This window comes from Podarcis vaucheri, assembly GCF_965113315.1.
Source record: "Podarcis vaucheri genome assembly, chromosome: W".
Lineage (NCBI taxonomy): Eukaryota > Metazoa > Chordata > Lepidosauria > Squamata > Lacertidae > Podarcis > Podarcis vaucheri.
Genome location: NC_138757.1, coordinates 29,842,190 through 29,869,949, shown reverse-complemented (window position 1 = coordinate 29,869,949; position 27,760 = coordinate 29,842,190). Strand labels below are relative to the sequence as shown.

Below are 27,760 nucleotides of genomic sequence, written 5' to 3'. Positions count from 1 at the left end.
GCTGGAAGCTCCCACAGATCTTAGGACTTTCCATCAAGCAGATCATGTCCATCTCAGAGTTAACAGGGAGGAGAAGGAGCAGGAGGAGACAGGGCCGGCTTCTCCTTTAAGGGGCATGGCTCTACACAACAGAACCCTTTTTCTTTGGAGGATCTGAGGGAGCAGAGAGAAATCCAGTGAAGTGAGGAGGAGGAATAGGAGGAGGAGAAGAAGAGAAGAAGACGACTGGGTTGTCCTAGCTGAAGAAGAGAACAGTTGCGACTTCACCTGAACCCCAAGACGATGGGTGAGTTGGACCAGGGGAAAACTTCTCAGTATCTCCATCACCCATTAATTTGGTCAAGGTGGATCTCAGGGATTTCGGAAGCCATCCCGGGTTCCGATCCCACCCTGGACTGTACCACTTGTCCTGAGACCTTTGAAATGTGACATGTTTATGGGGACATCAGGGTGGGAAAGAGGACCTCCCTATTTTCATTGGAGACATATTGGGGGGCTGGAAGAAGGGGGTCTCTATCTTCATTTTAGGGGGTAGAAGAGGAGGTCTCTATTTTCATTTTAGGGGGTAGAAGAGGAGGTCTCTATTTTCATTTTAGGGGAGGTCTGTATTTTCCTTTTAGGGGATAGAAGAGGAGGTCTCTATTTTCATTTTAGGGGGTAGAAGAGGAGGTCTCTATTTTCCTTTTAGGGGGTAGAAGAGGAGGTCTGTATTCTCACAAGGGAAATATTTGGGGGACAGAATAGGATGTTCCTATTCTCATTATAGGGGATAGAATAGCAAGTCTGCGTTTTCACAAGAGAAATGCTGGAGGGATAGAATCGGGTGTTCTTATTTTCATTTTAGGGAGTAGAAGAGGAGGTCTGTATTTTCACAAGAGAAATATTGGGTAGGTGGGCTATATCCCTCCAGCTCCTCACCTCCCTTTCACCACGACCGGGCCAGGTAGGTCTCGGCCAAGAAGCGAGGGGATTCGAACCCAGGACTCTAACTGCTACACCGCCAGAGAGATGGGAACTATAGCCAACCGGAGGGAATGGGACCCAGGAGATTGGCTCGGCAGTCGGAAGGGACCCTGAGATTCATCCAGGCCTGGAAAAAACCCGGAAAAAATGGGGGGGTGACCCTGTTCCCCCCCCCCCCGGAAAAATTGAAGGAGAAAAAAAGGGTGTGGAATATTCAAACTATATCAAACTATTTTTTATTTCCAATTTTCCTGGTTTTATCCTAGGCCTTCCCATATCTAGGCAGGACTAATCTGTGCCATATATACCGAATAAAAAACGATGTTCCTGTGAAATAAAACTGTCCATTAATGGGTCCCTGAAATTCCTAACAATTTCACACCATCTGAATCCAATTTCCCATGTTTCTTTTTGCAAAACTGCCCTGACATTCCTAGGTCAGGCTGGATGACCACCGGGGGTTCCTTTCAGCTCTGGTGTTTTCCATACCAACCGGGGCCGCTCTCCTGGAGGTGCCATGAAGGAGGGCATTGTTTCGAACTTGCAGCCCATCCCTTATTGTCCATTGTCTTCAGGACAATGGGAGCCTTTTTATCTCTCCGCTTTGCTCTGTTCCACATTCCCTCCATCCATCCCACCTCCGAGATGAAGAGGCGAGGAATGGTCCGGTTAGAGTCCTGGGAAGAGGGCCCCGGGTTCAAATCCCCAAGACCTTCCTGGCAGGATGAAAATAGAGACCCCCAATTCTATCCCCTAAAATGAAAACAGAGACCTCCTATTCCATCCCCTAAAATGAAAATGGAGACCTCCTATTCCATATTTTTATTTTAGGGAATTTCGTTTCCCATAATTCCTGGCAGGAATTAAAAAAAGTTTAAGAGAGTCTTTATGGAGAGTTGCCGCCAATATTTTAATCGCAAAAGGTGGGAAGGGAGAGGATATCACAATCAAATCCGACTGGCAAAATCAATTAAATCAATTAAAATAAAGAAAGAAAGAGAGGATGTCGAACTAGCGAGACTATCAGCAAGGTGACAGACAAAAAATGTACCAGATAATGGGAAATACACAGAGTCTACGTAAAAGAACATGGTCAAAATATCAGGTTTCGACAGTTTCTGTGTGTAAAAAGGAGAACCTTACCAAATTTAAAGTCAGTGAAGTAATGGGGAGGAAATAAAGTTGTGTGTATTTAAAGAACCTAATTCAGGAACAAAATGGAAAGATCGGAGGTGTTGTAAACAAAAATATGCCCTTTTCCCTTATGGGGTATCCAAGAGCCCATATAGAGTCCTTACATAGGTTCCCTATTGGTAGGAGAAAAGAACAGAGGCCAACCAGAGAATATTGAGAAGCAAAGCAGCTAGTAAGCTTGATCTTTATTGATCTGTTGCAACAGGGTGCTCCCCTCACATGCAGGAAAGGAGGAGGAACCACAAAAAATGCTGTGCAAGGGCTTATAAAGACTTTTGAAATTCCCATCCTGTAGATCAAGACCACCCCCAGAAACATTATACATACATCACAGAAGGGGTGTAACCTAAGACCACCCCTCAGATACATCACAGAAAAGGTGGCCTTAAAACATAAATTTCAATATTGTTTTTCTCTTATCCTTGTTTATTTCCTGTCTGTCAGGTTACTTGATTGGATTGCCTGCGGAGCCTGGCCAGTCTTTTATAGTGATAAATAGTTCCTGGGCCAGGTTACAGGCTCACACCCTTATTCAAACACAGACATACCCTTAAGACAGGATTTGTGAAGGAAGAGACAATGGGGAGGCTTTTCCATTTTGACCATGCAGAGAAACATTTACTCAGTTTAGGGGGGGAAATGGCTTCAGGTCAGTCTTCCTGTGCTTGATCTATGTACGTGCAGTTATGAACATTACCATATATCTAGACCTCAAAATTCCTATCACATTATCCCCCCTTTGGGGCTAGAATTTTTCTTAAAAAAATTTGCCCCACAAATAATAACAACATATGTTGTAAATGGATGCCTTTGTGTAAATATATCATATAGTGGTCTATGCTTTACATTTAGCAGGAAGGTCCACTACTGACTGAAAAATGCAGTTTGCTTTTTAGCTCCGTCGTTTTTTTGTGTGTGTTCTCAGGTGTCAAGATAGCTCTTCTGCGGTCTCACACTGGCATAGTAGTACAGCAACACATCCTGGTGAATCCTCTCGGGGCTTTCATATTAACCATGTCGCCTGGCATTCACCATAGCTGGCACAGGTTTGGGCATGTCATGAGAGAGATGTCTTTGCCTTGGCCATTCTATGGGATTTTATTATTATAGGCTCTGGTCTTGCACTCATGGGAAGTTGCTCACTTGCTCTTAAAGGACCAAAAAGCTAATTGCAGCCTGGATACACTTGCCCAATTCAAACTGAGTCCAATTTGAATTTATATATGCCCATGGTTTTCAACTTTTCAAACCAATCTGTTAAAACAAAACCATTCTTAAAAGGGCACTTGTCCAAATTAGTTAATTTAACTATTTAAGGGATCATTCCTGCTAAATCAAGGCATATACACTTTTCTTGTTATCTGGGCTTTCATGGATCCTGAAGCTTCTCCTTGGTCAGTCTTCCTGTGCTTGATCTATGTATGTACAGTTATGAACATTACCATATATCTAGACCTCAACATTCCTATCACAGAGGTCATGCTAATTAATGTACAAAACAAGTATCCATTCAGAAACGAAGGATTTTAACATTTCTTGATTACAGTGGTACCTCAGGTTACATACGCTTCAGGTTACAGACTCCACTAACCCAGAAATAGTACCTCGGGTTAAGAACTTTGCTTCAGGATGAGAACAAAAATCGCGCAGCAGCAGCAGTGGGAGGCCCCATTAGCTAAAGTGGTACCTCAGGTTAAGAACAGTTTCAGGTTAAGAACGGACCTCCGGAACGAATTAAGTACGTAACCAGAGGTACCATTGTATTTCTCTTGTACAGTTTTTTAACGAAGAAAGCATTTTTTAAAAAATTCATTTTAGGGGATAGAATAGGAGGTCTCTATTTTCATTTTAGGGGATAGAAAAGGAGGTCTCTATTTTCATTTTAGGGGGTAAAATAGGAGATCTCTATTTTCATTTTAGGGGACGGACTAGGAAGTTTCTATTTTCATTCTAGGGGGATGGAATAGGTGGTCTCTATTTTCATTTTAGAGGATAGAACAGGAGCTCTGTCTTTTCACCAGAGAAATAATGGGGGGATAGAATTGGGCAGGTCCCTATTTTCACCCTGCCAGGTAGGTCTCGGGGATTTGAACCCAGGGCCCTCTTCCCAGGACTCTAACCGGACCATTCCTCACCATCCCTGGGGTGGGATGTGGGGGCAACGTGGGATGGAGATATCAAGGCTCCATTGTCCCAAAGACAATGGACAATTGAGGATGAGCTGCAAGTTCGAATCCAGACCTGACACTGTTTCTGGCATCTCACAGCTGCTTGTTACCAGCAGAGATTAAGCAGAACATTGGACCAATTGACCGTCGGGGTCAAATCCAGATTTCTGCTCCTATTTTGAAATTCCTGCCTTGTCAAGGGGTCCGATTTGACAACCCTTGGGGGGGGGTCTCAGCATTCGGGGAAACCCAGCCAGATGGGTGGGGTATAAATAACAAAAAAAAATTATTATTATTATTATTATTATTATTAATAATATTGGAGAGGAAGGAGCCATGGGGAGGCCTGCCTGTCCTGCTGACCCTTGTATTTTTCACAATGTAGATAATGTTAGCGGCGGGCCCGAACCCCAACCAACCGCGGCTCCGCAGAACTCGAACCCGGATACAGTACCCCAAGCCGATTTTCCAGGTAGCCATCTGAAGCCTGAGATACCCAGGGTCTGCCTAGCAGGGCTGGGTTGCCTTCCAATGCGAGGCCACGTTGAGATTCCCACCTTTCCGTGTTGGGACTGAGTAATAATAATAATAATAATAATAATATCGTTCAACAACATCAGTTAACATTGATACATATGCTATCATGTTATTGTTTTAATGAAATAAATGGTTTAAATGGTTATGATGGTTTTTCTCCTTCCAATCAAGTCCAGCAGAAAAGTGGTCCCAATAGAAACGTCTTAAACCTCACCAGAATTCATCATTATCGGTCTATGTATTTCTAATAATGGAAGCAAATCAGCCATTTTTGATGTATGCGTGAAAACGAATTTATGATTCCCAAAAAGAAACCTTCCTCTGGTGGTCAATATTCAGAGGATGGCAGCAAGGCCAAGTCTTACTGACTAGCAATTTAAATTGTGATTTAAATCGTGACTGAAACTGATTTGATTTCAAATCAAATCCACCCCACTGGGAAGCAAGTTTATTTTTTTTTTTTATAATAATTTTTATTACATTTTTTACAGAAATAACAAAGCAATCAAAGAATAGAAAGAAAAGGATAGAAAGAAAGAAAATAAAAAAGAAAAGAAACACGACCACTTCAATAACTTATTTCAAATTTCCATTGGACTTCCCCCGTCCCCCGCATAATGCATTCTTGACAATAAATTTATCAGCAAATTATACCCTTATTTCGTGTATTTCTTTATATTTTCAATTACAATTTAGATTTAAATCTCTTACTCACCATATACTCTAAAAGTATACCATAATATCATTTTTACCCATTTAAATCTTGGTTCTTTCATAAATCTTATCAAATTTCATAGATAGTTAAATTTCGTTACTGGGGCTAGATTCCCAATCATACGACATCTTATGTTTCATATAACTTATAATACTTTTGCAGATAGTCTTTAAATTTTTTCCAGTCCTCCTCCATTGCTTCTTCTCCCAAGTCCCGGATCCTTGCAGTCATCTCGGCTAGTTCCATGTAGTTCATCAATTGCGAGTGCCAGTCCTCCAGTGTGGGCAAATCTTGGGTCTTCCAATGCTTAGCGATTAGAATTCTTGCTGCTGTTGTAGCATACATAAAAAAAGTTCTATCCTTTTTAGACACCTTCTGGCCGACAATGCCCAGAAGGAAGGCCTCTGGTTTCTTGGGAAAGGTGTACTTGAACACCTTTTTTAACTCATTGTAGATCATTTCCCAGAAGGCCTTCAGTCTTGGGCAGGTCCACCAGAGGTGAAAGAATGTCCCCTCAGCTTCCTTGCATTTCCAGCATTTGTTATCGGACAAATGGTATATCTTAGCTAGCTTAACCGGGGTCATGTACCACCTGTATACCATCTTCATAATGTTTTCTTTCAAAGCATTACATGCAGTAAATTTCATACCGGTGGTCCATAACCTTTCCCAGTCTTCAGACATAATATTATAACCAATGTCCTGAGCCCATTTTATCATTGCTGATTTAACTGTCTCATCCTGAGTGTTCCATTTAAGCAGCAAGTTATACATTCTCGATAATAACTTGGTCTTTGGTTCAAGCAACTCTGTCTCAAGTTTCGATTTTTCCACCTGGAAACCTGTTTTTTTATCTAACTTAAAAACCTCATTAATTTGGGCATAATGCAGCCAATTTTGCACCTTATCCTTTAATTTTTCAAAGCTCTGCAGTCTCCAATTACCTCCAATATTTTCTATTATTTCCCAATATTTCGGCCAGTATGCCTCCATATTGGTTGTTTTCCGAGCTTTGGCCTCTATTGGTGAAATCCACCTCGGAGTTTTGCCTTCCAATAAGTCTTTGTATTTTTTCCAGACCATATATATTGCTTTTCTGACAATATGGTTTTTAAACATTCCATATGATTTACCCTTGTCATACCACAAATACGCATGCCAACCTAACGAATTGTTAAAGCCTTCCAGATCTAGGACATCAGTGTTTTCTAGTAAAATCCAATCTTTCATCCAGCAGAAGGCCGCCGCTTCATAATATAACCTTAAGTCCGGCAGGGCAAACCCCCCTCTCTCTTTTGCATCAGTTAATATTTTAAACTTTATTCGGGGCTTTTTGCCCTGCCAGACAAACCTAGAGATGTCCTTCTGCCACTTTCCAAAGCATTCCACTCTGTCCACAATCTGCAAGGCCTGAAACAAAAACAACATCTTTGGCAAAACGTTCATCTTTATAGCTGCGATTCGACCTAACAAGGATAATTTCAGTCTTGACCAAATTTCTAAATCTTTTTTAACTTCTAACCAACATTTCTCATAGTTGTCTTTAAATAAATTCAAATTCTTAGAAGACAGATTAACTCCCAGGTATTTCACTTTTTTAACAATATTTAGTTCTGTCTCTTTCTGGAACCCTTCTGTTTCCATAGCCGTCAAATTTTTCCCTAACACCTTAGTTTTTTGCTTGTTCAGCTTAAAACCCGCCACCCGACCAAATTTCTGGATCAGTTCCAAAACTCTTTTTGTACTGGGTTCTGGCTCCTGTAGTGTTAAAACCAGATCATCTGCAAATGCTTTCAGTTTATATTGTTTCGCTCCGACCCGTATTCCTTGTACCTGCCGATCCTCCCTTATCATGTTCAGCAAAACCTCCAGGACTGAAATAAACAATAAAGGGGATAGGGGGCACCCCTGTCGTGTCCCTTTTTCAATATGAAGTTCTTCTGTCACCACATTGTTCACTATCAACTTAGCTTTTTGTTCTGAATAGATTGCTTCTATTCCATTCTCAAACCCCCTTCCCACTCCCATCCCTTCCAAATTTTTCTTCATGAATTTCCAGGAAATGTTGTCAAAGGCCTTCTCCGCATCAATAAAGATTAGCACTGCTTTGGTGTTGATATTTGTTTGTAAAAGTTCCAAGATATCAATAATGTTCCTGGTATTATCAAACAAATGTCTACCTGGGAGAAAGCCAGCCTGATCTTTATGAATTACTTCATTTAGTACTTTTTTAAATCTGTTAGCCAAAATATCTGCAAATATTTTGTAATCCACGTTTAGGAGTGAGATGGGACGGTAGTTCTTAAGTTGAGTCTTTTCAGTTTCCACTTTAGGTATCAATGTGATGAATGCTTCTTTCCACGTATCTGGTGCCTTCCCTCCCCCCATAATCTGGTTGCAGACCTCCTCTAGTGGTTGTATCAAATAGTCTTTTAACGTCCTATAATACTTGGAGGTGAGTCCATCAGGTCCTGGAGATTTGCCTAACTGCATATTCTGAATGGCATCCTCAATTTCCTGTTGTGTTATTTTACAATTCAAGATTGATCTCTTCTCTTGAGGTAGTTCTGGAAGGCCATTTTCTTTCAAAAATTGTTCTATCTCGGCTGCATCCTCGGATCCTTGTGTGTACAGTTTTTTAAAATATTTCTGGAAACACTTTCTAATTTCTCCGGGTTTCTGGATGTTCTTTCCTTCAACTTCTAGATTGGTAACATAATTTAATTTTTGTCTCTTTTTCAACTGCCAAGCTAGCAGTTTCCCACATTTATTTGCCGACTCAAATGATCTTTGTTTCATTTGTTTAATTCTCCATTCCACTTCTTGGTTAATCAGTTGCGCATATTGTGACTGGTGGAATTTAATTTCTCTTAGAGTCTCTTTTGATTTTGGATTCAGTCTTAGTTTTTTCTCACCGTCTCTTATCTTCTCCAATATCTTGTCTTTTTTACCATTCCAGAGTTTTTTCTTAATCGTATTCTGTTGTATCAGAAACCCTCTCATGACAGCTTTACTCGCGTCCCAGATTGTTCTTTTTTCCACCGAGGTATTTAAGTTGATTTCAAAGTAGTCCTTTAAAACTTTTTGGGCCTTCTTTACAATCTCTTGATCTCTTAGCAGGTTGTCATTCATTTTCCATCTGAAGGAATCGGCAGTAGTAAATCTCATTTCCATTTTCAGAGCGTTATGGTCGGAGCAAGTCTTTGGGCAGATTTCTATTTTTGTAGTCTTAGGTGCCAGCCCTCTAGTTGTCCAAATTTGGTCGATTCTTGTCCATGACAGGTGGGCTTCAGAAAAGAAAGTTCCTTCTTTACCTAGGGGGTTTCTCGTCCTCCATAGATCGATTAAATCCATATTGTCAGTTAGTTCAAAGAAAGTTTTTGGTAGTCTTCCATCTTTAGTCAGATTCTGATTCTGTGACTTATCCATCAAAGTAGAGACAACCCCATTCATATCTCCCATCATAATGATGTTGGAATAGTCCAGATAGTCCAGTAGTGTCTCATGCAGCTTCTTATAAAATTCTGATTTCCCCTCATTTGGTGCGTAGATTCCTAATATCAAAACTTTTTCTCCTTGGGTCGAAATTTCAATAGCCAGGATTCTTCCTTGTTCATCTTTAAACAAAAATTTTGGTGAAAGGTTCTCTTTGGCGTAAATCACCACGCCTCTCTTTTTGACTCTGTCTGATGAGATAAATTCTTGGCCTAATCTTTTATTTGTTAACACCTTCCTGTGTAGCCTGGTCACATGGGTTTCTTGCAAACAAATTATATCCAAATTCTCTTTCTTTAAGATATGGAAGATCCTTTTGCGTTTTTCTGGGGAATTCGCGCCGTTAATGTTCCAACTATACAGCTGCAGAGACATCTTGTGTCAATCTGTTGTTACTCTTGTTGGGTGTCTTCTTTTTTGTCCGAATCCGAGGGTGGTAACACTTTTCCTAACTCTGGTGGTGGCCAAATAGCTGCCGCTCCTTTCTGTAAGTCTTCTCCGTGATCGTGTAGGAACTTCTGGCTGTCCTCTTTCGTTTTGATTTTTATCTTCTTTCCTTTGTATTTAAATGAAAGGCCTTGTGGAAACTCCCACCTGTAAGGTATTCCGTTACCTCTCAAAAGTCCAGCTAGGTCCGTGTAGTTAGCTCTTAGGTCTAGTAATTGTTTAGGAATATCCTTGTAAATTTGTGCTCTTCTGTCCTGGATCACAAGTGCTTTGTTAAAATGTAAATCAAGTAGCTTGTCTCTCTCCTGTTTAGTCCTTAAAATGATCAAACAGTCTCTAGGCCTGTCCTTCCCGGCAACTCTTCCCAATCTAAATGCAGTCGTTATTTTGAAGTCTATGTCTTGATTTATACCCCAGAATTTGGAAAATTCTGCCGTTAGAAAGCCAGTCAAATCCTCTTTCTCAATCTCTGGGATAGAGCGTAATCTCAAATTATTTTCCCTGTTTCTCAATTCCACCAAAGACAGGTAGGCCTGCTGGTCCGTAATATGTTTGTGGAGCGGCCTAACCTCTCCTTTCAGTTCCTCCACTCCTTTGGCTGCAGCTTCTGCTTTCCCAATCGCAGCCTCCGCCAATTTTCGATTTTCAGATGTTACGTCGTTTAAATTACCAATATCTTGTGAGTGCTTAGCCACCTGTTCTGAAAGTTTGGTAATTGAGGATGTGGCTAAATCAATTTTTGCAGTTTGATCATCCACTTTTTTATTCAAAATTGCGAATTGTTGTAGCATTTCCTCTAGCAAAGTGTTAGATCCTCCAGATGCCATATCCTCACCTGTTGGTTGTTCAGCTTCTTCAGCTGGAGTTGTTGGTGAGGGTGCAGTCTGTAAAACAGCAGGGACTGAAGATCTACGTCCCTGAGAAAACAGGGTTGTTTGTGTCAATTTGCCTTTCCCTGCCTTCGACGCAGCTCTTGTTTTCACTCTGTCGCTCATTCCACACCTGTCTTTGGATTCAAGGTCAAACTGTCAAAAGTTTCATGAGAAAGACAGGCCTTGGAGTAAACAATCAAACCACAGAGAGACAAAGCAAAGTTGGTTCCCAGAGAGTTGTAAATCCCAAACTCCACTAGAGGGAGTAATGTTACAGTTCAGGAAAGAAGAAACAAAGTTTCAGTCGCCGTTAAAGTTCCTTCAGTTAGGTAAATTAACAGTAATCCTTGGAAAAGACCTTTTCCCTCTGGCAGAGCTCTCACAATGTTGCCACAAGTTTCTTAAAAGGTGCAAAGTACAGTTGTTTGGTTGTATCCAACAGTAATGCCTCTAAATATCCATTTCAGATTTGTAAATGTATCCGCAAAATAGCCTTTTGTCCCGCTGCAAGTCCGGAGACTGGGGGTTTTAAAATCTTTAGGATTTTTAAAAGTCTAGCAGAGGAGAAAGTCCCCAGATGAAGTACAGAAAATAACAGGAAAATAAAAGTAACTTGCCTCCTTCAGTTTCCGACTTCTCTAGGCGTATGATGTCTCTCACTTTAAAAGCCTCTCTGTGCTGCTTCCAGCTTGTCAGATCTTTGCCTTTGATCACTAAGCATCATCGGGAGACGGACTTCCCTTTTCTCGTCTCCCGCTTTCAGCCAAATTCATAGATTTATAATCCAATTTTGAGTAAATCTTACTCACGAGTAGTTGATTTGTAATCCAATGTAGAAGGAAGAAAGGTCGGCGCTCATCAGTAACAGCCGCGCGGCTTCACTCCCGCAGAAAGAGCGATGAACCCACAGCACCGCTTCCCCTCCGCGCTTCTGGAACCCCTTACGGGGTCCCTTCTTCGTTTCGGGGGTCGCTCTTGGTGCCCGCCGGATCCCACGGCCACGAGCTCACTCTGCTCGTGGTTTTTCTTAATGGGTCGTCGCTTTGCCGCAGCGAACGACCCTTTTCTGCGGAGCCCCTCTTCGCAGCGCAAAGAGGACCGCCATTACTTGCTTCGCGCCGCCTCCGGAAGTCCCCACTGGGAAGCAAGTTTAAAAGACTTTCCTTACTGATCCCAAGGTCCGGCCAATGCGTTTCAGGGCCAGATTGAGGTTTGATGCGGCTCTCAGCTCCTGAAGGTAATGGGGCCATTTCTATGTCCAGCTGTCCTTTGTCCACAACAAATTGTCGTTGTTTTTTTGTGTTGAATATATGCTATATGGTCATTGATGGACCTCATAGGTCTCTATTTATTTATTTATTTTTAGATTTGTTTGAATCTCTTTACTTAAGCAATCCAATCTGGCTTCGTTCAGATTGGAGTATATTCCTCCCCCCCCCCATATAAATTTTTATTGGTTTTTCATTGGTTATACATATATACAATCTAGATTACATAAGTTACATAGAACATAGCTGTTACAAAAGTCATATATACATTACACAATTATTTTGGGCTCCGCCGAGCCTCGGACTTCCCTTCACTTCGTTGGTAAGTATCAGATAAATTCTAAAGTCACGTGTTTTATCTCCTTTACATATTTGCCAAACACTGTCAGAGTTATTCCAACCTTGCCAGAGTCTTCAAAGTTCTATATTTATCTCTAATATACGTCAGCTATTTGTTCCAATTTTCATGAAACTTCTGGTCATCCTGGTTTCTTAATCTTCCTGTTATTCTAGCTAGTTCAGCATAATTTATCATCTTGATCTGCCAGTCATTTATAGTAGGTATTAACTCCATTTTCCAACTTTGGGCTAGCATAGTTCTAGCGGCCATTGTGGCATATAGAAACAGATTTTTGTCTTCTTTTTTAATTTCCTTGCCGACTATTCCTAGCAGGAAAGCTTCAGGCTTTTTGGGAAAGGTATATTTAAAGATTTTTTTAAGTTCGTTGTAAATCAGTTCCCAAAAGCCTTTTACTTTACTGCATGTCCACCACATGTGGTAGAACTCACCATCCCCCTCTCCACATAGGTCCGCAGGTCATAGGTCATAGGTTTCTAAAGCCATTTCCACATGTTGCCAGGCAACCAGTCCATGCAGAATGTCGGCACCCTATATATAGAATGGAGGTGTCAGCGAAGCTCAGATGCTGACAGGAGGAGGAGAAGCAGGCACAGAGAGAGGACAGTTAACAGCAGAAAGCAGAGAGGAGGGGGAGAGCAACTGTAATCTGAGCTCTGGCCAAAGGGACAGACAGATGTGTGAGAACTCTGATAGTGGGCAAGACGTTGGAATGCATGGAATGCAGGAAACACTCTCTGCCAAATCTTGTAGGATACGGGAAGAGAAGGTGGGGGCTTCCGTGCTGGGGAAGGGGGAAGAGCTCATTCCGGGCAACTCCATCTTCTGGGGAGGAGGATAAGTAGAGGAGCCCCGTCCTAGTTTGTTGTTTTTGCAATAAATCTGAAATAATTAACAGCCAGAGTTGTCTCCTGTCTGTGGGAGAGACCAAGCTGTAACAGGAGGAAACCAGGGATATTTTAGGGAGCAGGCGGGGCCCATGACTTACATTACAGGAGCCAACACAACACAACACACTGTTGCTGCATGTCGGTTTTATTTTATTTGCTTTTTATTTTCTATTCTGGAAATGTACATCCAGGGTTTTTCCCCCTTTTATATTTTTGGGGGCCCCCAAGAGAGGGGGGCCCCTAAGCTACGGCTTGTTGAGCTTAGACGTAAATCCGGCACTGGTGCCACCTGTGATTCGACGCCAAGATTGCTGCCTGACCGGGGGCTGGACTGGATGACCCTTGGGGTTAGGGATAGGGGTTAGGGTTAGGGATTAGGTGTAGTGGTTAGGGTTAGGGACAGTGGTTTAGGATAGGGAAAGGAGATAGGGAAAGGAGATAGGGATGGGGGATAGGGATAGGGATGGGGGTTAGGGATAGGGATGGGGGTTAGGGATGGGGATGGGGGTTAGGGAAAGGGTTTAGAATAAGGATAGGGGTTAGGGATGGGGTGACCGATAGGGGTTAGGCAACTCTTCCTCAAAAGGTCTCTATCCTTCCCTCCTTCCTTTCTTCCCCTCTCCCTGCAGGTCTGTTAGAGTGCTGTGCCCGCTGCCTGGTGGGGGCACCCTTCACCTCGCTGGTGGCCACGGCCCTGTGCTTCCTGGGGGTGGCACTCTTCTGCGGCTGCAGCCACGAAGCCCTGACCGGCACCGAGCACCTGATCGAGACCTACTTCTCAAAAAACTACCAGGATTACGAGTACCTGGTTGATGTGTAAGCGCCTCCAAATGTTTCTTTTCTCCGCCGCCTTTGTTCATTCCCTCGTTCGTTTTCTTGTTTGTTTACCGGTTCGTTCCCCCGTTCATATTCTGCAATCCTTTTCTCACTGCATGTCCACATCAAGTTAAACTACGGCCACACAACCCGTCTTCTATCAAAATAATATTCTGCAATCCTTTCCCAACTGTATATCCCTCCTAGCTCTCGTGGGGGGACAGACTGGATGACCCTTGGGTGCCCCTGCTGTACCGATGGCCCCCCTCTCCTATTTTCTCCCCTGCAGGATCCACGACTTCCAGTACGCCATCTACGGGGTGGCCGGCTTCTTCTTCCTCTTTGGTGCCCTCCTGCTGGCCGAAGGCTTCTACACCACCAGCGCAGTCCGGCAGGTCTTCGGCGACTACCGGGCCACCGTCTGCGGCAAGGGCCTGGGCGCCACGGTAGGCCACAAGGGGAGGGGGCCCCGAGGACACCGGCCCGGCCACTCCTGGGAGCTGGTGTGTCACTGTGTGGGAAAATGGCTTGGCCATCCCGATAAGGTGATCTTCTCTTTCGCACCTGGTGCCGGCACCGTTCAAACCCGGGGCATGAGACTGCCGATGGCGGGGGGCGTTAGGAACAGGATATATTGAATAAGTCTTGTCCTTCCTTCACTCACACTGGTTGTCCATACTGAGAGGATGCCAGCAAGGTTGAACCTTTCTATAAAATGACTTTATCCTTCCAAAAAGGAAACCTTCCTCTGGTTGTCCATATTAAGAGGAGGCAAGCAAGGCTGAACCTTTCTGTAAAAGGAGGATTTTATCCAGGGGTCAGCAAACTTGCCATGCCTCGGGCCGGTGTCTCCAGTGCCAATTGCGCGTTGGGCCGGAGGGTGGGGGAGCGCATGCCCAGACATGTGCGCACACCCTATTTCCGGCACACTTCTGAGTTGGAGGAGCACCAGAAATAGCTTGTGTCCATGTGCACAGGCCTCCTCCCACCCAGATGTGCACCGGAAATAACTTGCGCATGCGCAAATAACGCTTGCGCATGCACACAAGCTATTTCTGGTGCTCCTCAGACCTGGAAGTGAGCAGCCGCGCAGTGCAGCACGGGTAAGAGCGGGTGGTGGCAGCGGGCAGCGGGGTTCGCCATGGGCTGGATAAACGAGTCCCTCGAGCCTTATCCGGCCCACGGGCCTTAGTTTGGGGACCCCGATTTTATCCTTCCAAAAAGGAAACCCTCCTCCGCTTGATTCTTGGAGCAGTCATTCGGAATGGCTTTACAATTCCAAGGTCCGCTGCCTGTGCTGTCGCAGGTGGCATTGGTGGAAAAAGGAGGAAATTCCACGTCTAAGGAATCCAACAGGGCACTTTTAGCCCCTTCCTGCTCTATAAGTACCCTTCGGGCCTCCATCCCAGAAGGACGTTCCTGCCCCAAAAGGCAGCAAGGGACTTGTACTTGTGACCCGTGGTGCAATCAGAAAACCACCTGCTGTGCCTATGGAGGTCCCCTCCCCCCCAATCCCGGGCCATCCGAGTATCCCTGTTTTCTCAGTCCCAGATTTGACTTGTGAGGGGCGGAAGAAGAGGTGGTTATTATCATTTTACGGGATGGAATAGGCAGTCCGTGTTTTAATCAGATAAATATCTGTGGGATGGAAGAGGAGGTCTGTTTTCATTTTAGGGGATAGAATAGGAAGCCACTCTTTTCATTTTAGGGGATGGAATAGGAGGTCTCTATTTTTATTTTAGAGGATGGAATAGGAGGTCTGTTTTCATTTTATAGGATAGAATAGGAGGTCTCCATCATCACCTGAGAAATACCCAAATATAAGCCGCCCCTGAAAATAGGATTTTAATGGATCATAGGAACCTAGGAATAGGGACCTTTCAAGTTCTGCCCACCCCTTGTGGGAATATCGGGAGGAAAGGTCCAAGTGGCTGGGAGTTCCTCAGGTCCCAAAGGTCTCCAGTCTCATGCCCCGTCCTCCGGAAGCTCCCGGCCCATCGCTGACACTCGTTTCTTCTCCCTCCTTTCAGTTTGTGGGCATCACCTATGTCCTGACCGTCCTCTGGCTCCTGGTCCTGGCCTGCTCGGCTGTCCCCATCTACGTCTACTTCACAGCCTGGACCACCTGCAACTCTATCGCCAACCCCACCAAGACGGCTGCCGGCATCGGGAACCTCTGCACAGACGCCCGGATGTATGGTGAGGAAGAACCTAGTTTACTGGGCCACCTTGGGGAGGAAGAACCTCATGAGGGGTCTCCCAGTAGGACCTGGGAGAAGGTTTTTGAGGTCTTGGTTGACCACCAAGCTTGGAAGAAGGATCTTGAGGTCTTGATGGAGCACCAAGCTTGGTAGCAGGACCTGGGAGAATCTCAAGATCCTGGGGGAGCCCCATCTCCCCACGGGTCTCACCCCAATGAATTTCCAGAGGGACGAAGGTCAGGAAGGACCTCAGGGTCTTGCCAGCTTGCTATCAGGACCCGGGAGAAAGATCTCAGGCTTGGTGGTCCTCCAACATCACATGAATCAACCCAAGGCATTTTCAAGTGGGGGAAAGGTCAGGTCCTACGTTTAGGAAGAATCCGACGGACCCTGATGGTGGGCTCAGGGTCTTGGTAGACCACCGGCTTGCTATCAGGATCTGGGAGCAGGTTCTCAGGGTCTTGGTGGACCTCCAGCTTCACATGTCAAGAGGGGTCAAGGAGGTGGGGCGAGGTGGCCCTCCAACTCTCAACCGTTCTGTGTTTCGGTGCCCTGACACAGGTGTCCTGCCGTGGAACGCTTCCCCGGGAAGAGTGTGTGGCCAGAGCCTTCTCTCCATCTGCAAGACATCCGAGGTGAGTTCTCAGTGGTCAAGACTAGAGGACCTTCCTGGTCCTTTCTACCATTCTGTGTTTCTACATTGAGATCCTTCAATAGGTGACCCATTCTCCTCCTCCTCCTTCCTCTCCTCCTCATTCTTCTCCTTCTCTGGTGACTGGGAGCGGCCGCCGAGACCACATAACACCGGTCTTGAAAGACCTACATTGGCTCCCAGTACGTTTCCGAGCACAGTTCAAAGTGTTGGTGCTGACCTTTAAAGCCCTAAACAGCCTCGGTCCAGTATACCTGAAGGAGCGTCTCCACCCCCATCGTTCTACCTGGACACTGAGGTCCAGCGCCGAGGGCCTTCTGGAGGTTCCCTCACTGCAAGAAGCCAAGTCACAGGGAACCAGGCAGAGGGCCTTCTCGGTAGTGGCACTCGCCCTGTGGAACGCCCTCCCACCAGATATCAAAGAGAACAACAACTACCAGACTTTTAGAAGACATCTGAAGGCAGCCCTGTTTAGGGAAGCTTTTAACGTTTGATGCATTACTGTATTTTAATATTTTGTTGGAAGCCGCCCAGAGTGGCTGGGGAAGCCCAGCCAGATGGGCGGGGTATAAATTAATTATTAATTATTATTATTATTATCATCCTACAGTTCCAGATGACGTTCCACCTGTTCATTGCGGCCTTTGTGGGAGCAGCGGTCACCTTGGTGGCTCTGGTAAGTACGGCTTCCCACAACTCTTCATCTCTGGGTGGAGGATTTGAGCCACACGTGGGGCAAAGGATGGGAGGGAGGTCTCTGGCAGAACCCTGGAAAATCAGCAGGACTCCTTCCGATGGGCCTGCGGGAGACTGTGCTTGATGGTCTCCTCAAAGCTGCTGAGATATTAGGGGAACCAGGAGGAAAGAGCAGGAGACCATGCTTGATGGTCTTCAAAGGCACTGAGATATCAGGGGAACCAGGAGGAATGGGCAGGAGACCACCAAAGGTGCTGAGATATCAGGAGAAGCAGGAGGAATGGGCAGGAGACCATTCTTGATGGTCTTCAAAGTTGCTGAAATCTCAGGGGAATCAGGAGGAAAGAGCAGGAGACCGTTCTTGATGGTCTTCAAAGCTGCTGAGATATCAGGAGAACCAGGAGGAATGGGTTCTAGCAATTCTGCTTCTCTTCCCCTTCCTCCGTAGGTGACATTTATCATTGCTGCCACCTACAACTTCGCCGTCCTGAGGCTGATGGGCCGGGGAACAAAATTCTAACCCGGCACACCCCTCCCGAGTGAAGAGACTCCCTCCCTCTTAATAATAATAACCACCCTCGTATTATTTGCACCCTGGACTGGTCTTCTAACCGCGAGGCTCTAACCAGGCGGCCGCCAACCTCCTGCTCTAACTGCCCGTCAGCCAGTTGGCTTGTCCCGATCCGCCAGGGTTGGACTACATAACCCCAGGGTACCTTTTCAAATGCAACCATGATTCTATGATCTCACTTGACCCAGCCGGACCCGAAAACAGGATTATTCCCGGTCTGGGGATTTCGTCAGCGCGGGAAACCAACGTCGGAGCGAGAGAGAGGTCCTACAACCTGTTAGTCCTGCTTTTTGGAGGAAAAATCACTCCATCCCTTGAAGTTTCCAAAACGAAAGTCATTTTTTTGAAAAAAAATAAGTGCAGTTTTAGGCTCAAACGGCAGGAAATTATTCGACGAGATAACACCATTTTTTTTGTAAGAGGCTAATAAAAACGTGTGTGTGTGTGTACACACACATACATATAGAAAAATGTGAAAATCAACCGTTCTTAACATGGCACGCAGAAAGCCGAAATAACGAAGGACGAATAACGAAGGATAATATTGAAATAAAAATGAAGGGTGAATTTCATGAGAAGAGCTTGTCGGTTTTTTAATGCTTCGCTCCGTTTCGGTGGGGAAATCAGATGGAACTACCGTATTGTCAGGAATAAAAGCCTCCCTTTCCCCCCAAATTCCAACCAGGAAGTTTTAAAAGTGGCATATCAGGCCAATACGGTAGCGATCCAACAATCCGTCAAACGCAACGAAGAAAATGCAACAAATATTGTGGCGAAATCATACCCAAAACCTCCCTTCCGATTACATTTCCAGCAACAAGGATTACAATTCTAGTTTCCTTGGTTTGAAATAAAGGAATATACTGATATATATATAAAAGCTATCATAGAGATATTTACATATATCTATACACACACACACACACACACACACACACACACACACACATATATATATACACACACACACACACATTTATATGTTAGCTTATATAAGATATATATCCATATTTATATTTTTATATATGTATTTATATCATATCTATCTGTGTCTCTGTGTATATATCAGACTTTAAATTATTCCTGATGAATATTTTAAAAATATCCCTCATGAACTCAAACCAAAAACCTCCCTTCCAATTACAATTCCAACAACAGGGATGACGACTTTTATTCTTTATACACCACCCATCTGGCTGGGTTTCCCCAGCCACTCTGGGCAGAACAACAACAACAACAACAACAACCCCTATCCCTAATAATAATACAGTGGACGCTCGGGTTGCAAACGTGATCCGTGCGGGAGGCACGTTTGCAACCCCCAGCATTCGTAACCTGCAGCGGATCACAATTCAGCACTTCTGCGCATGCGACAAAACCCGGAAGTAACCCGTTCCGGTACTTCCAGGTTCTGTGAGGTGCGCAACCCAAAAACGTGCAACCTGAAGCGTCTGTAACTCGAGGTATGACTGTAATAGCTTTATTTCTACCCCACCCATCTGGCTGGCTTTCCCCAGCCACTCTGGGCGGCTTTCAACAGGACAGAAATAAAATTATTATTAATAATAATTTTTAGAAAAATGGTACTGGAGCTCCTTCCTTCTTTTCGATGGTGGAAATAGGGATGCCCCAATCTGTCCCCTGCGACATTTTTAGGGCCTCTCGAGGGTCATGCAGTCCAGGCACTTGCAATAATACTAATAGTAATGATAGCACCTCTAAACAGTTATTAGAGCCACAAATCCCTTTATGGATCTCTCCATTAGAAGCCCATGCACTTAAAAAACTCAATATGAATCCGAACTGGGCAACATATAGACAAATACTGGAAGAAGACCAAGGAAAGTTAAAATTAAAAACATATGAAGAATTAATACAATATGGGAGGGATAATTGGCAATATATACAATTAAAAAGTGTCTTTAATGCAGATCAAAGAAAAGGTTTTGCCAAAGAACAAACACTATTTAGCACCACCATATTACAAAAGAATAGGAATTATTATCAAAAATTTACACTCTATTATAGGACTATGATTTGATGAAGAGGTAAAATAAACAATGGGCAAATGGGCACAAGATATCGGCCACGCTATATATTTAGAACAATGGGAGAAACTCTGTCGCGAGGATATCCGCTTTACCGCCTGCTATATGATAAAGGAAAATTTTGTTAAAATGTTTTACAGGTGGTATTTAACACCAGTCAAACTCGCCAAAATATATAAATTAAAATCCAACATTTGTTGGAAATGTAACAAAGAACCTGGAATGATAATTCTTATGTGGTGGGGTTGCAAGGAAATAAAGAATTTTGGGGAATAATACATGAGGAACTTAAGAAAATGTTAAAAATCCCTTGATAAAATCCCGAAGCTTATCTGTTAGGGTTGGTGGGCAAAGATGTACAGTGGTACCTCACAAGACGAATAACACGCAAGACGAAAGAGTTTTCCGTTTTTTGAGTCGTTCCGCAAGACGAATTTCCCTATGGGCTTGCTTCGCAAGACGAAACGTCTTGCAAGTTTGTTTCCTTTTTCTTAAAGCCGCTAAGCCGCTAATAGCCGTGCTTCACAAGACGAAGAGACTCACGGAACGGATTAATTTCGTCTTGCAAGGCACCACTGTACCACAAATGGAAAAAAAAACAATCTTTTTATATGCAACAACAGCTGCCAGGGTAGTACCAGTAATTGCCACTAAATGGAAATCTCAGGACACACCAACAAAGGAAGCGTGGATTTGTAAATTAAGTGATCATATAGAATTGGTAAAATTCAATTATAAGATCAAATCAAAAGTTAAGAATGGAGTGGAAGTATTTCAAAGATTATATGTCAAAATATTGTTCTAAAAATGAGATGCTAATAGGCTTAGAATAAAAAATGTAAGCAATAACAAAAACAATAAAGAAAGAAGGAAAAATCAGAATGTAATTTATTATAGAATGCAAGGAAAAAAGGTAGAAAGAAATATAAAGAAGTAGAATTGCTGTGGAGAGAAGTAGAGGGTGGGTGGTGGGTTTTATAATTAAGTAGCTGTTGTAATTTAGATATTATATTTTATGTGAAGGAATCATTGGGAATTTTGGTTATTATGTATATATGTTAAGTTTCAATAAAAATCTCTTGAGGAATAAATAAATTAATAACAACAACAACACAACAACAACAACAACAACAACAATAATAATAATATATACCCTGCCCATCTGGCTTCCTGCAAAATATTTATTTTATGTCGTCCTATACCCGAAGGTCTCATGAACACAATAATTCATCAAATATAAAAAGCTTCCCTATCTCAAGGAAACCGGAGAAGAGGAAGAAACTATAACTCCCAGCATGCCGAGCTGCAGTCCACCCACCCACCCCGCAAATGAAGAAATAGAGATTTTGGGCTTTTAAATTAGAGTTTATTATTCATTCACCCATCGCCAGGACTCAAACCTGGAACGGGTGGGGGGGGGCAGGAGCTCCTGGAGTCTATAATTCTCAACTGGGCACCCAAGGGTGAAGGGTTTTCTGAGTGGGGAGAATTGCAGCAGTGATTTTCCCCTCTGAAATGAACAGGACACACCCCATATTACCGTATTTTCCGCTCTATAAGACGTACCAGACCACAAGACGCACCTAGTTTTTGGAGGAGGAAAACAAGAAAAAAATATTCTGAATCTCAGAAGCCAGAACAGCAAGAGGGATCGCTGCACAGTGAAAGCAGCAATTCCTCTTGCTGTTCTGGGTTCTGGGATACCTGCGCAGCCTGCATTCGCTCCATAAGACGCACACACATCTCCCCTTACTTTTTAGGAGGGAAAAAGTGAGTCTTATAGAGCAAAAAATACGGTATTTTTTAATTTAAAACACGCTAGAATTCCCACACTGCTGCCCAGGATCAGAGACCAGAATCTGAAAAAATTGGGTGGGTGGGGAAATAATGGGGATCAGAGGTGAGATTGGATGAAATGAATAGACTCGAGGGCAGGGAATTCAAGCGCAAAATTATGTGTATTCTGGGGGCAATAGGAGACAGAACGAAATGAATGGGGCTTAGGGGAGTCATAGCACTGCCGGGCGCCTAGGGGGAATTCTAGTGCCTGGATCCAAGTTCGAAATTAAGTGTACTTGGGGGGGGGGCGACAGGAGACAGAATGAAATGAATGGGGTTTAGGGGAGTTGTGGCGCCACTGGGCGCTTCGGGGGAAATTCTAGGGCCAACGCCAGGCGCCCTGATTCCCAAAAAATTGTGGGTTTTTTGGGGAAAAGAAACAAGCATGGGATACCAGAAAAGAGGGGAACGAATGGGATTTGGGGCTGGGAGCCATAGCGTCGAAACCCCAAATCAAGGGGCGGGGAATTGTAGCGCCAACACCAAGGGATTGGATCACCCCGTCGGAAATGAACAATAAATACCGCATTTTAAATTCCGACCACCAGACGCCCCCAATTGAAAGGGGATTTCGGGAAGTGAAAGAACCAGAGAAACAAGTGGATAAAATGACCCCCAAATTAGACCCGCGCTAAAATTCCCACCCACCAGGCGCCCTGAATCGAAAAGTGGGATAAAGCCAACTCAGCACTCTGTACATGCACAGAGGACTGTTGAATTTGTGTGCCAGGGTCAGGAACTATAGCGGGACGTGGCTGAACAGGTAGGAGACGGATTCGCCGTTGTGGGTGCGGCGGATGGCCTCGGCCAGGATCATGGAGATGTCAATCACCTAGGGGGGAAAGAGAGGGAGAGGCAGGGTTAACTGGGCGCCGGGTTATAGTGCACGATATGAATGAATATTTGCGTCAGCCCTTGGCCATAGCAAAAAAGACGAACGAATGAATCTTCACCAGCCAGTCAAGCTTTGAATGAATGAATGAATCTTTATTTGCGCCAGCCCTCGGCCATCACAATAAAACAAGACAATAGACAAAGAATAGAAATTAAAAGTCACGGGATGCGGCAAGTTGGCACGAGGAAGAGGCCAAATGATCTGGGACAGACCAGAGAAATAATAATGATAATAAATAATAATAATAAACAATTGACATTGGAAGATGTGAGAATGACCAGAAACGTGCCAGAGATTATAAAAATAATTAATAATAGTAATAAATGACGAAGCTGATGGAAGATGTGAGAATGATCAGGAACGTGATGGAAGATGTGAGAATGATCAGGAACGTGCCAGATAGATAATAACAATAACAATAATAATCCCCCTACCTGAATTTTGGGGCAGTGCTTCATCTTCTCCTCCTGCGGGATGGTGTTGGTGACGACGACGGCCTCGAACCCTGCGCCGTTAATCCGGGAGATGGCTGGGCCGGAGAAGATACCATGCGTCAGGATGGCGTAGACTCGGGTGGCGCCTGCCGAGAGGAGCCTGCGGGGAAAAGCGGGTTGGGCTGGATGACCACAGGGGTTGCCTTCCAAGCAGGGTGGGTAAAAATCAACGATTTTTAAAAATAATAATAATCTGAAGATTTTTTATTTAAATCAGATTTTTTTTTCAATTTAAATCAGATTTTTTAAGCACTTAAATCAGATTTTTTAAAATTTAAAATTTTAATTTAATTTAAATTGTTAAAATTTAAATTGATTTATTTGATTTAAAACAGAATTTCCCCCCACTTAAATTGGATTTTTAAAATTTTAAATTAGATTTCCCCACCACTTAAATCAGACTCACTTGTCGGCAGCGTGGCAGATGGTCCCACAGGTGTCGGCCATGTCGTCCACCAAGATGGCCGCCCGGTCCTTGACATCGCCCACCAGGACCATGTGGTCGACCTCGCTGGCCTTCTTGCGCTCCTTGTGGATGAGGGCAAAGTCGACGTTCAGGTGGTCGGCGATGGATGTCACCCTGGGAGAAGGAGGTTCTAGGTTGAGATGTCTTGATTTAAAATACTTTTATTATTATTATTTAAATCCATTTTTATGGAAAGATTCAGCCTTGCTGGCACCCTCTTAATATGGAGAAGCAAAGGTATTAATTATTATTATTATTATTATTACTATTATTATTAGAATGGGAGATTAATAGGATGGAGCAGCTGGGAAGGACCCCGGGGGTCATCCAGTCCATCCCCCGGCAAAGCAGGAATCTCAATGCAGAATCTCCGAATGGTAGAGTTGGAAGGGACCTGTGACAAATTTTGGGAAATTCTGGGGTCACCTTTTGGCCCCCCCGGCGTCCGGCGAGACGATGGTGCAGTTCTTCCACTCGGCGATGTTCTCCTTGATCCACTTCATAACGGCCGGCTCGGCATACAGGTTGTCGACAGGGATGTCAAAGAAGCCCTGGGCCAGGAAGCAGAAATAAAATAATAAAATAATAATAATAATAATAATAATAATAATAATAATAATAATAATTATACATATACCCCCGTCCATCTGGCTGGGCTTCCCCATCATCATCATCATTATTAATCTGATAAAAGCAGTTGGAAAACGTCATAAAAAGCAGACCTTAGTAACATAGTCAACGTAATAATACTGTATTGGCCTGAATATAAGCCTCACTTTTCCCCTCCAAAAAAGCGCTCAAATATTTCACAAAATCAATAATAATTAAAATTAAAAAGTACATTATTAACATAAGTGCTGAATAGTCATAATATTCAGAAAGTTCACACGTGGCTATGCGGGCTGAACTAGATGAGCCCTGGAGGCGCCACCTGGATCTGAGAGGCGTGCAGGTCCATGGTGATGATGTGGTCGGCGCCGGCCACTGAGAGCATGTTGGCGATGAGCTTGGCGGAGATGGGCGCCCGGCTCTGCAATGGAAAGGGGGCCGTTGAATCAGGCGCCGTGCTACAATTCCCATCAGGCCTAGCAGGCAGGATCCCACCTATAAACCAGCATAGCTAGCAGGACTCCAACTCCCATCCTACCTAGCAGCTAGGATCCCAGCTACAATCAGGCCTAGCTAGCCAGACTCCAACTCCCAGCATGCCTAGCAGGCAGGTCTCCAATTCATCCCACCTATATATAACCCAGCCTTTCCGTGAAATTTCCGTACACTGCTCTGGTTTTGCCAGAAGTGGCTTAGTCATGCTGGCCATATGACCCGGAAAAACTGTGTCGGCTCCCTCAGCCAGTAAAGCGAGATGAACACCGCAACCCCAGAGTCGTTCACAACTGGACTTAACTTTCAGGGGTCCTTTACCTTTATAACCCAGCTTAGCTAGCAAGACTGGGGCATGGCTGCCCTCAGCCCAGTCCGCCCGGCAACTTCACCCCTTCCCTGGTGCGCCAGTAATCCCGTCCCCCCGGAAACCTTGTCCTTCTTGTCCTGCCGGGCGTAGGGGAAGCAGGGAATGACTGCTGTCACTCGGCTGGCAGACGCAATCTTGCAGGCGTTGATCATGATTAGCAGCTCCATCAGGTGGTCATTGATTTCGCCGCAGCCGCTCTGGATGATGTAGACATCCTCGCCGCGCACGCTCTCACCGATCTCCACGCTGCGGGGAGAAAGATTCAAGGATTCTTTTTATTTTTTTTAAAAAAAAATCAGATTTATTTATTTAATTAAATCAGTTTTTTCCCAATTTAAATCAGACTCCCCTCCCCCCCCAATTTAAACTGGATATTTTCCATTTATAGGGGTATTTTTGATTCAAACTGGATTTTTAAATTAAAACACTTTCTAAAAAATTTCTCTTTGAGATATGTTGTAGTCCAAAGGCTATTGAGCGAGAAATAAGGATTTATTATTTTGATTATTTTGTAACTAGTTCAGTTGTAGCCTATAAATGTTGTTGTTGTTGTTATGGTTAAAGGCAAGAGTTAGAGACAGCAATAGAACTTAGGGATAGGGATTAGGGATAATAATAAATAATAATAATAATAATATATCAGGAAATAAGCTTTTCATGTGTGCTAAAACACAGACGTTGTTAAAAAAAAGTGTGGAATCACACCAGTTAACAAATATGGATCCATATGCTATCATGTTATTGTTTTAGTGAAATAAATTGTTTAGATTGTTATTAAGGCAATGGTAATTTTTATCTTTCCAATCAAGCACAGCAGAAAAGTTGTCCAAATGGAAACCATTAACTTAATAAACCTCACCATAATTTCATAATTATCTGTCAGTGTATTTCTAAGAGTAGAACCAAATCAGTCATTTTTGATATAACTGTAAAAACGACTCTGAAAATTTATCATTCCTAAAAGAAAACCTTCATCTGGTTGTCAATAGAAAGATTATATCAGCAAAAATGAGTCTTTCTGTTAAAAAAATGATTTAAATCAAGTCTTACTGACTAGGGATTTAAATCAAATCCACCTTTCGGAAAACTACAATTCCCACAGTGCTGCCCATCTCCTTAATGGAAAAATAGTTCTCAGAGTGGTGCTCAGTGTTTCTTTCGTGGAAAACTACAGTTCCCAGAGTTCTGTCCCCATCTCCTGCTTGGAGAACTACAGTTTCTGTAGTGATCAGCTGGGATTGCTATGAGGAATTATAACAAATATAGAGTAAGCCATCTATGTCAGCAATGAAAGCATTGCGTTGACTGGGTTTAAACTATTTTGATATGATTCTTGATCAATCTACACACCTGCATCCCTGTTTCATTCCTCTTTCTTCACAAGTCACGTACACAGCCCAGTTGCTTAGCCAGGCAGACTGCTCCCCCCCTCCTTCACAAAAAACTAGAGTTCCCAGAGTGCTGTCCCATCTCTTTCACGGAAAACTACACTTTCCAGAGTGCAGGCCCCCATCTCCAAGGAAAACTATACATCCCAGAATGCTGCTGTCTCCTTCATGGAAAACTACACTTCCCAGGCTGCTCCCCATCTCTTTCATGGAAAACTACAGTTCCCAAAGTGCTGCCCCCCCCATCTCCTGCTTGGAGAACTACAGTTGCCGACATGCCCCCCAATCCCCTGGAGACGCAGCATTACATCAAGCCTGGGGAACTGCGCAATCCCCTCAGACCCACTGGCTCGGTCGCCTCAGAGAACTACCCTTCGCAGACTGTCCCGTGGCCGCGCATGCGCTCAACCCACCACGTCCCTTGCGGGAACTACAGCTCTCAGCCTGCCCCGCGCGCTCCCCGCGGACCCATTGGCTCGGCCGCCTCGGAAAACTACCGGTATCTTTCTCAGCATCCCCCCGCGGCCGCGCATGCGCCCAACCCTCCACGTACCTCGCACCCAGCATGGAACAACTACCCTTCCCAGGCTGCCCCGCGGCGGCCGCGCATCCGCGCAACCCACCACGTCTCCTGGTTGGAGAACTTCTTGGTGACCACCTTGCCCAGCTCGAGGCCCAGCCGGTCGGCGATCCTCTGCGACAGGTCCTGGTGCGAGGAGCCGCTGAAGAGCTTGATGTTCGGCATCCTGCTGGCCAGCGACGCCGCCGGTGAGAACGACGATCCCCAGCGCGATGTCGAGGCCTCGCCCTCTTCCACCCCGGGGACAGGCCCGCCAGCGGCGGCCCGCCGCTCGCCCGCCTCGCGCTGCTCCAGCAGGCCGAGAAACGCGTCCGGGAGCGGGCTTTTATATTACCTCGGGCGGCACGCCAGAGGCACGCCCACTCAAGACAGCTGCGCCTGCGCAGAAGCAGAGACGGGCCCGCTTTCGCAGGGAGAGAAGAGAGGCGGCGAATAAGGCCGGGAGCCGCTTGCGCAGAAGGCAAAGCACGCCCCTCCGCCAAAAAATGTGCTCTTTCGCAGACGGCTCCTTGAAATGGCGTCTCAGTGGTCGCCCGGTAACGCGCACCTCTTCCGCGAGTGAGACACTCCCCCACGGGCGACGCGCGCCTGCGCAGAATTCAGAGGTTTCCAGTGCCAGTGTGCGCTGGAAGCGTCTAAGAGTGGAAGCGGCCGCCCTGCGCGGCTTCGAGGGTCCCGTGTGCGCACGCGCGGACTCTAGAAACGAGCCAGGCAGCAATCCAACCGGTGCAGCTTG

General features: G+C 44.7%; 2 protein-coding genes across 8 annotated transcripts in view; one reads left to right on the top strand and one right to left on the bottom strand.

The window, feature by feature from the left end:
• Positions 1–27,342, bottom strand: part of LOC309523374 (ribose-phosphate pyrophosphokinase 1-like) — a 29,236-nt gene extending 1,894 nt beyond the window's left edge. Inside the window, exons 1-7 of one of the 5 annotated variants that reach the window (XM_082207154.1) lie at positions 27,068–27,326; positions 25,119–25,302; positions 24,517–24,615; positions 24,012–24,136; positions 23,526–23,699; positions 23,060–23,219; positions 21,257–22,562 (exon numbers count right to left, since the gene is read on the bottom strand). In XM_082207154.1, the coding sequence (XP_082063280.1) occupies positions 22,470–22,562; positions 23,060–23,219; positions 23,526–23,699; positions 24,012–24,136; positions 24,517–24,615; positions 25,119–25,302; positions 27,068–27,189 (957 nt within the window). In that variant the 5' untranslated portion in view covers positions 27,190–27,326 and the 3' untranslated portion in view covers positions 21,257–22,469. Of the gene's footprint in view, positions 1–21,256; positions 22,563–22,768; positions 22,958–22,987; positions 23,220–23,525; positions 23,700–24,011; positions 24,137–24,516; positions 24,616–25,118; positions 25,303–26,997 lie in introns of those variants that run through there. The other 4 variants (XM_082207155.1, XM_082207157.1, XM_082207153.1 and 1 more) reach the window with 4 other exon arrangements.
• On the top strand, positions 94–18,415 carry LOC309523375 (myelin proteolipid protein-like). Of its 3 annotated transcripts, none has more exons than XM_082207158.1 (8): positions 94–286; positions 4,711–4,797; positions 13,537–13,723; positions 14,013–14,268; positions 15,754–15,922; positions 16,486–16,559; positions 17,187–17,252; positions 17,721–18,415. In XM_082207158.1, the coding sequence occupies exons 1-8, from the start codon at positions 283–285 to the stop codon at positions 17,790–17,792; spliced, it is 915 nt and encodes a 304-aa protein (XP_082063284.1). In that variant the 5' UTR covers positions 94–282; the 3' UTR covers positions 17,793–18,415. The 3 variants fall into 3 exon arrangements, with proteins under 3 accessions (XP_082063284.1, XP_082063286.1, XP_082063285.1); XM_082207160.1 differs by having other exon boundaries at positions 98–286; positions 14,013–14,169; XM_082207159.1 differs by lacking the exon at positions 4,711–4,797 and having other exon boundaries at positions 98–286.
• Positions 27,343–27,760: the final 418 nt, after the last annotated feature.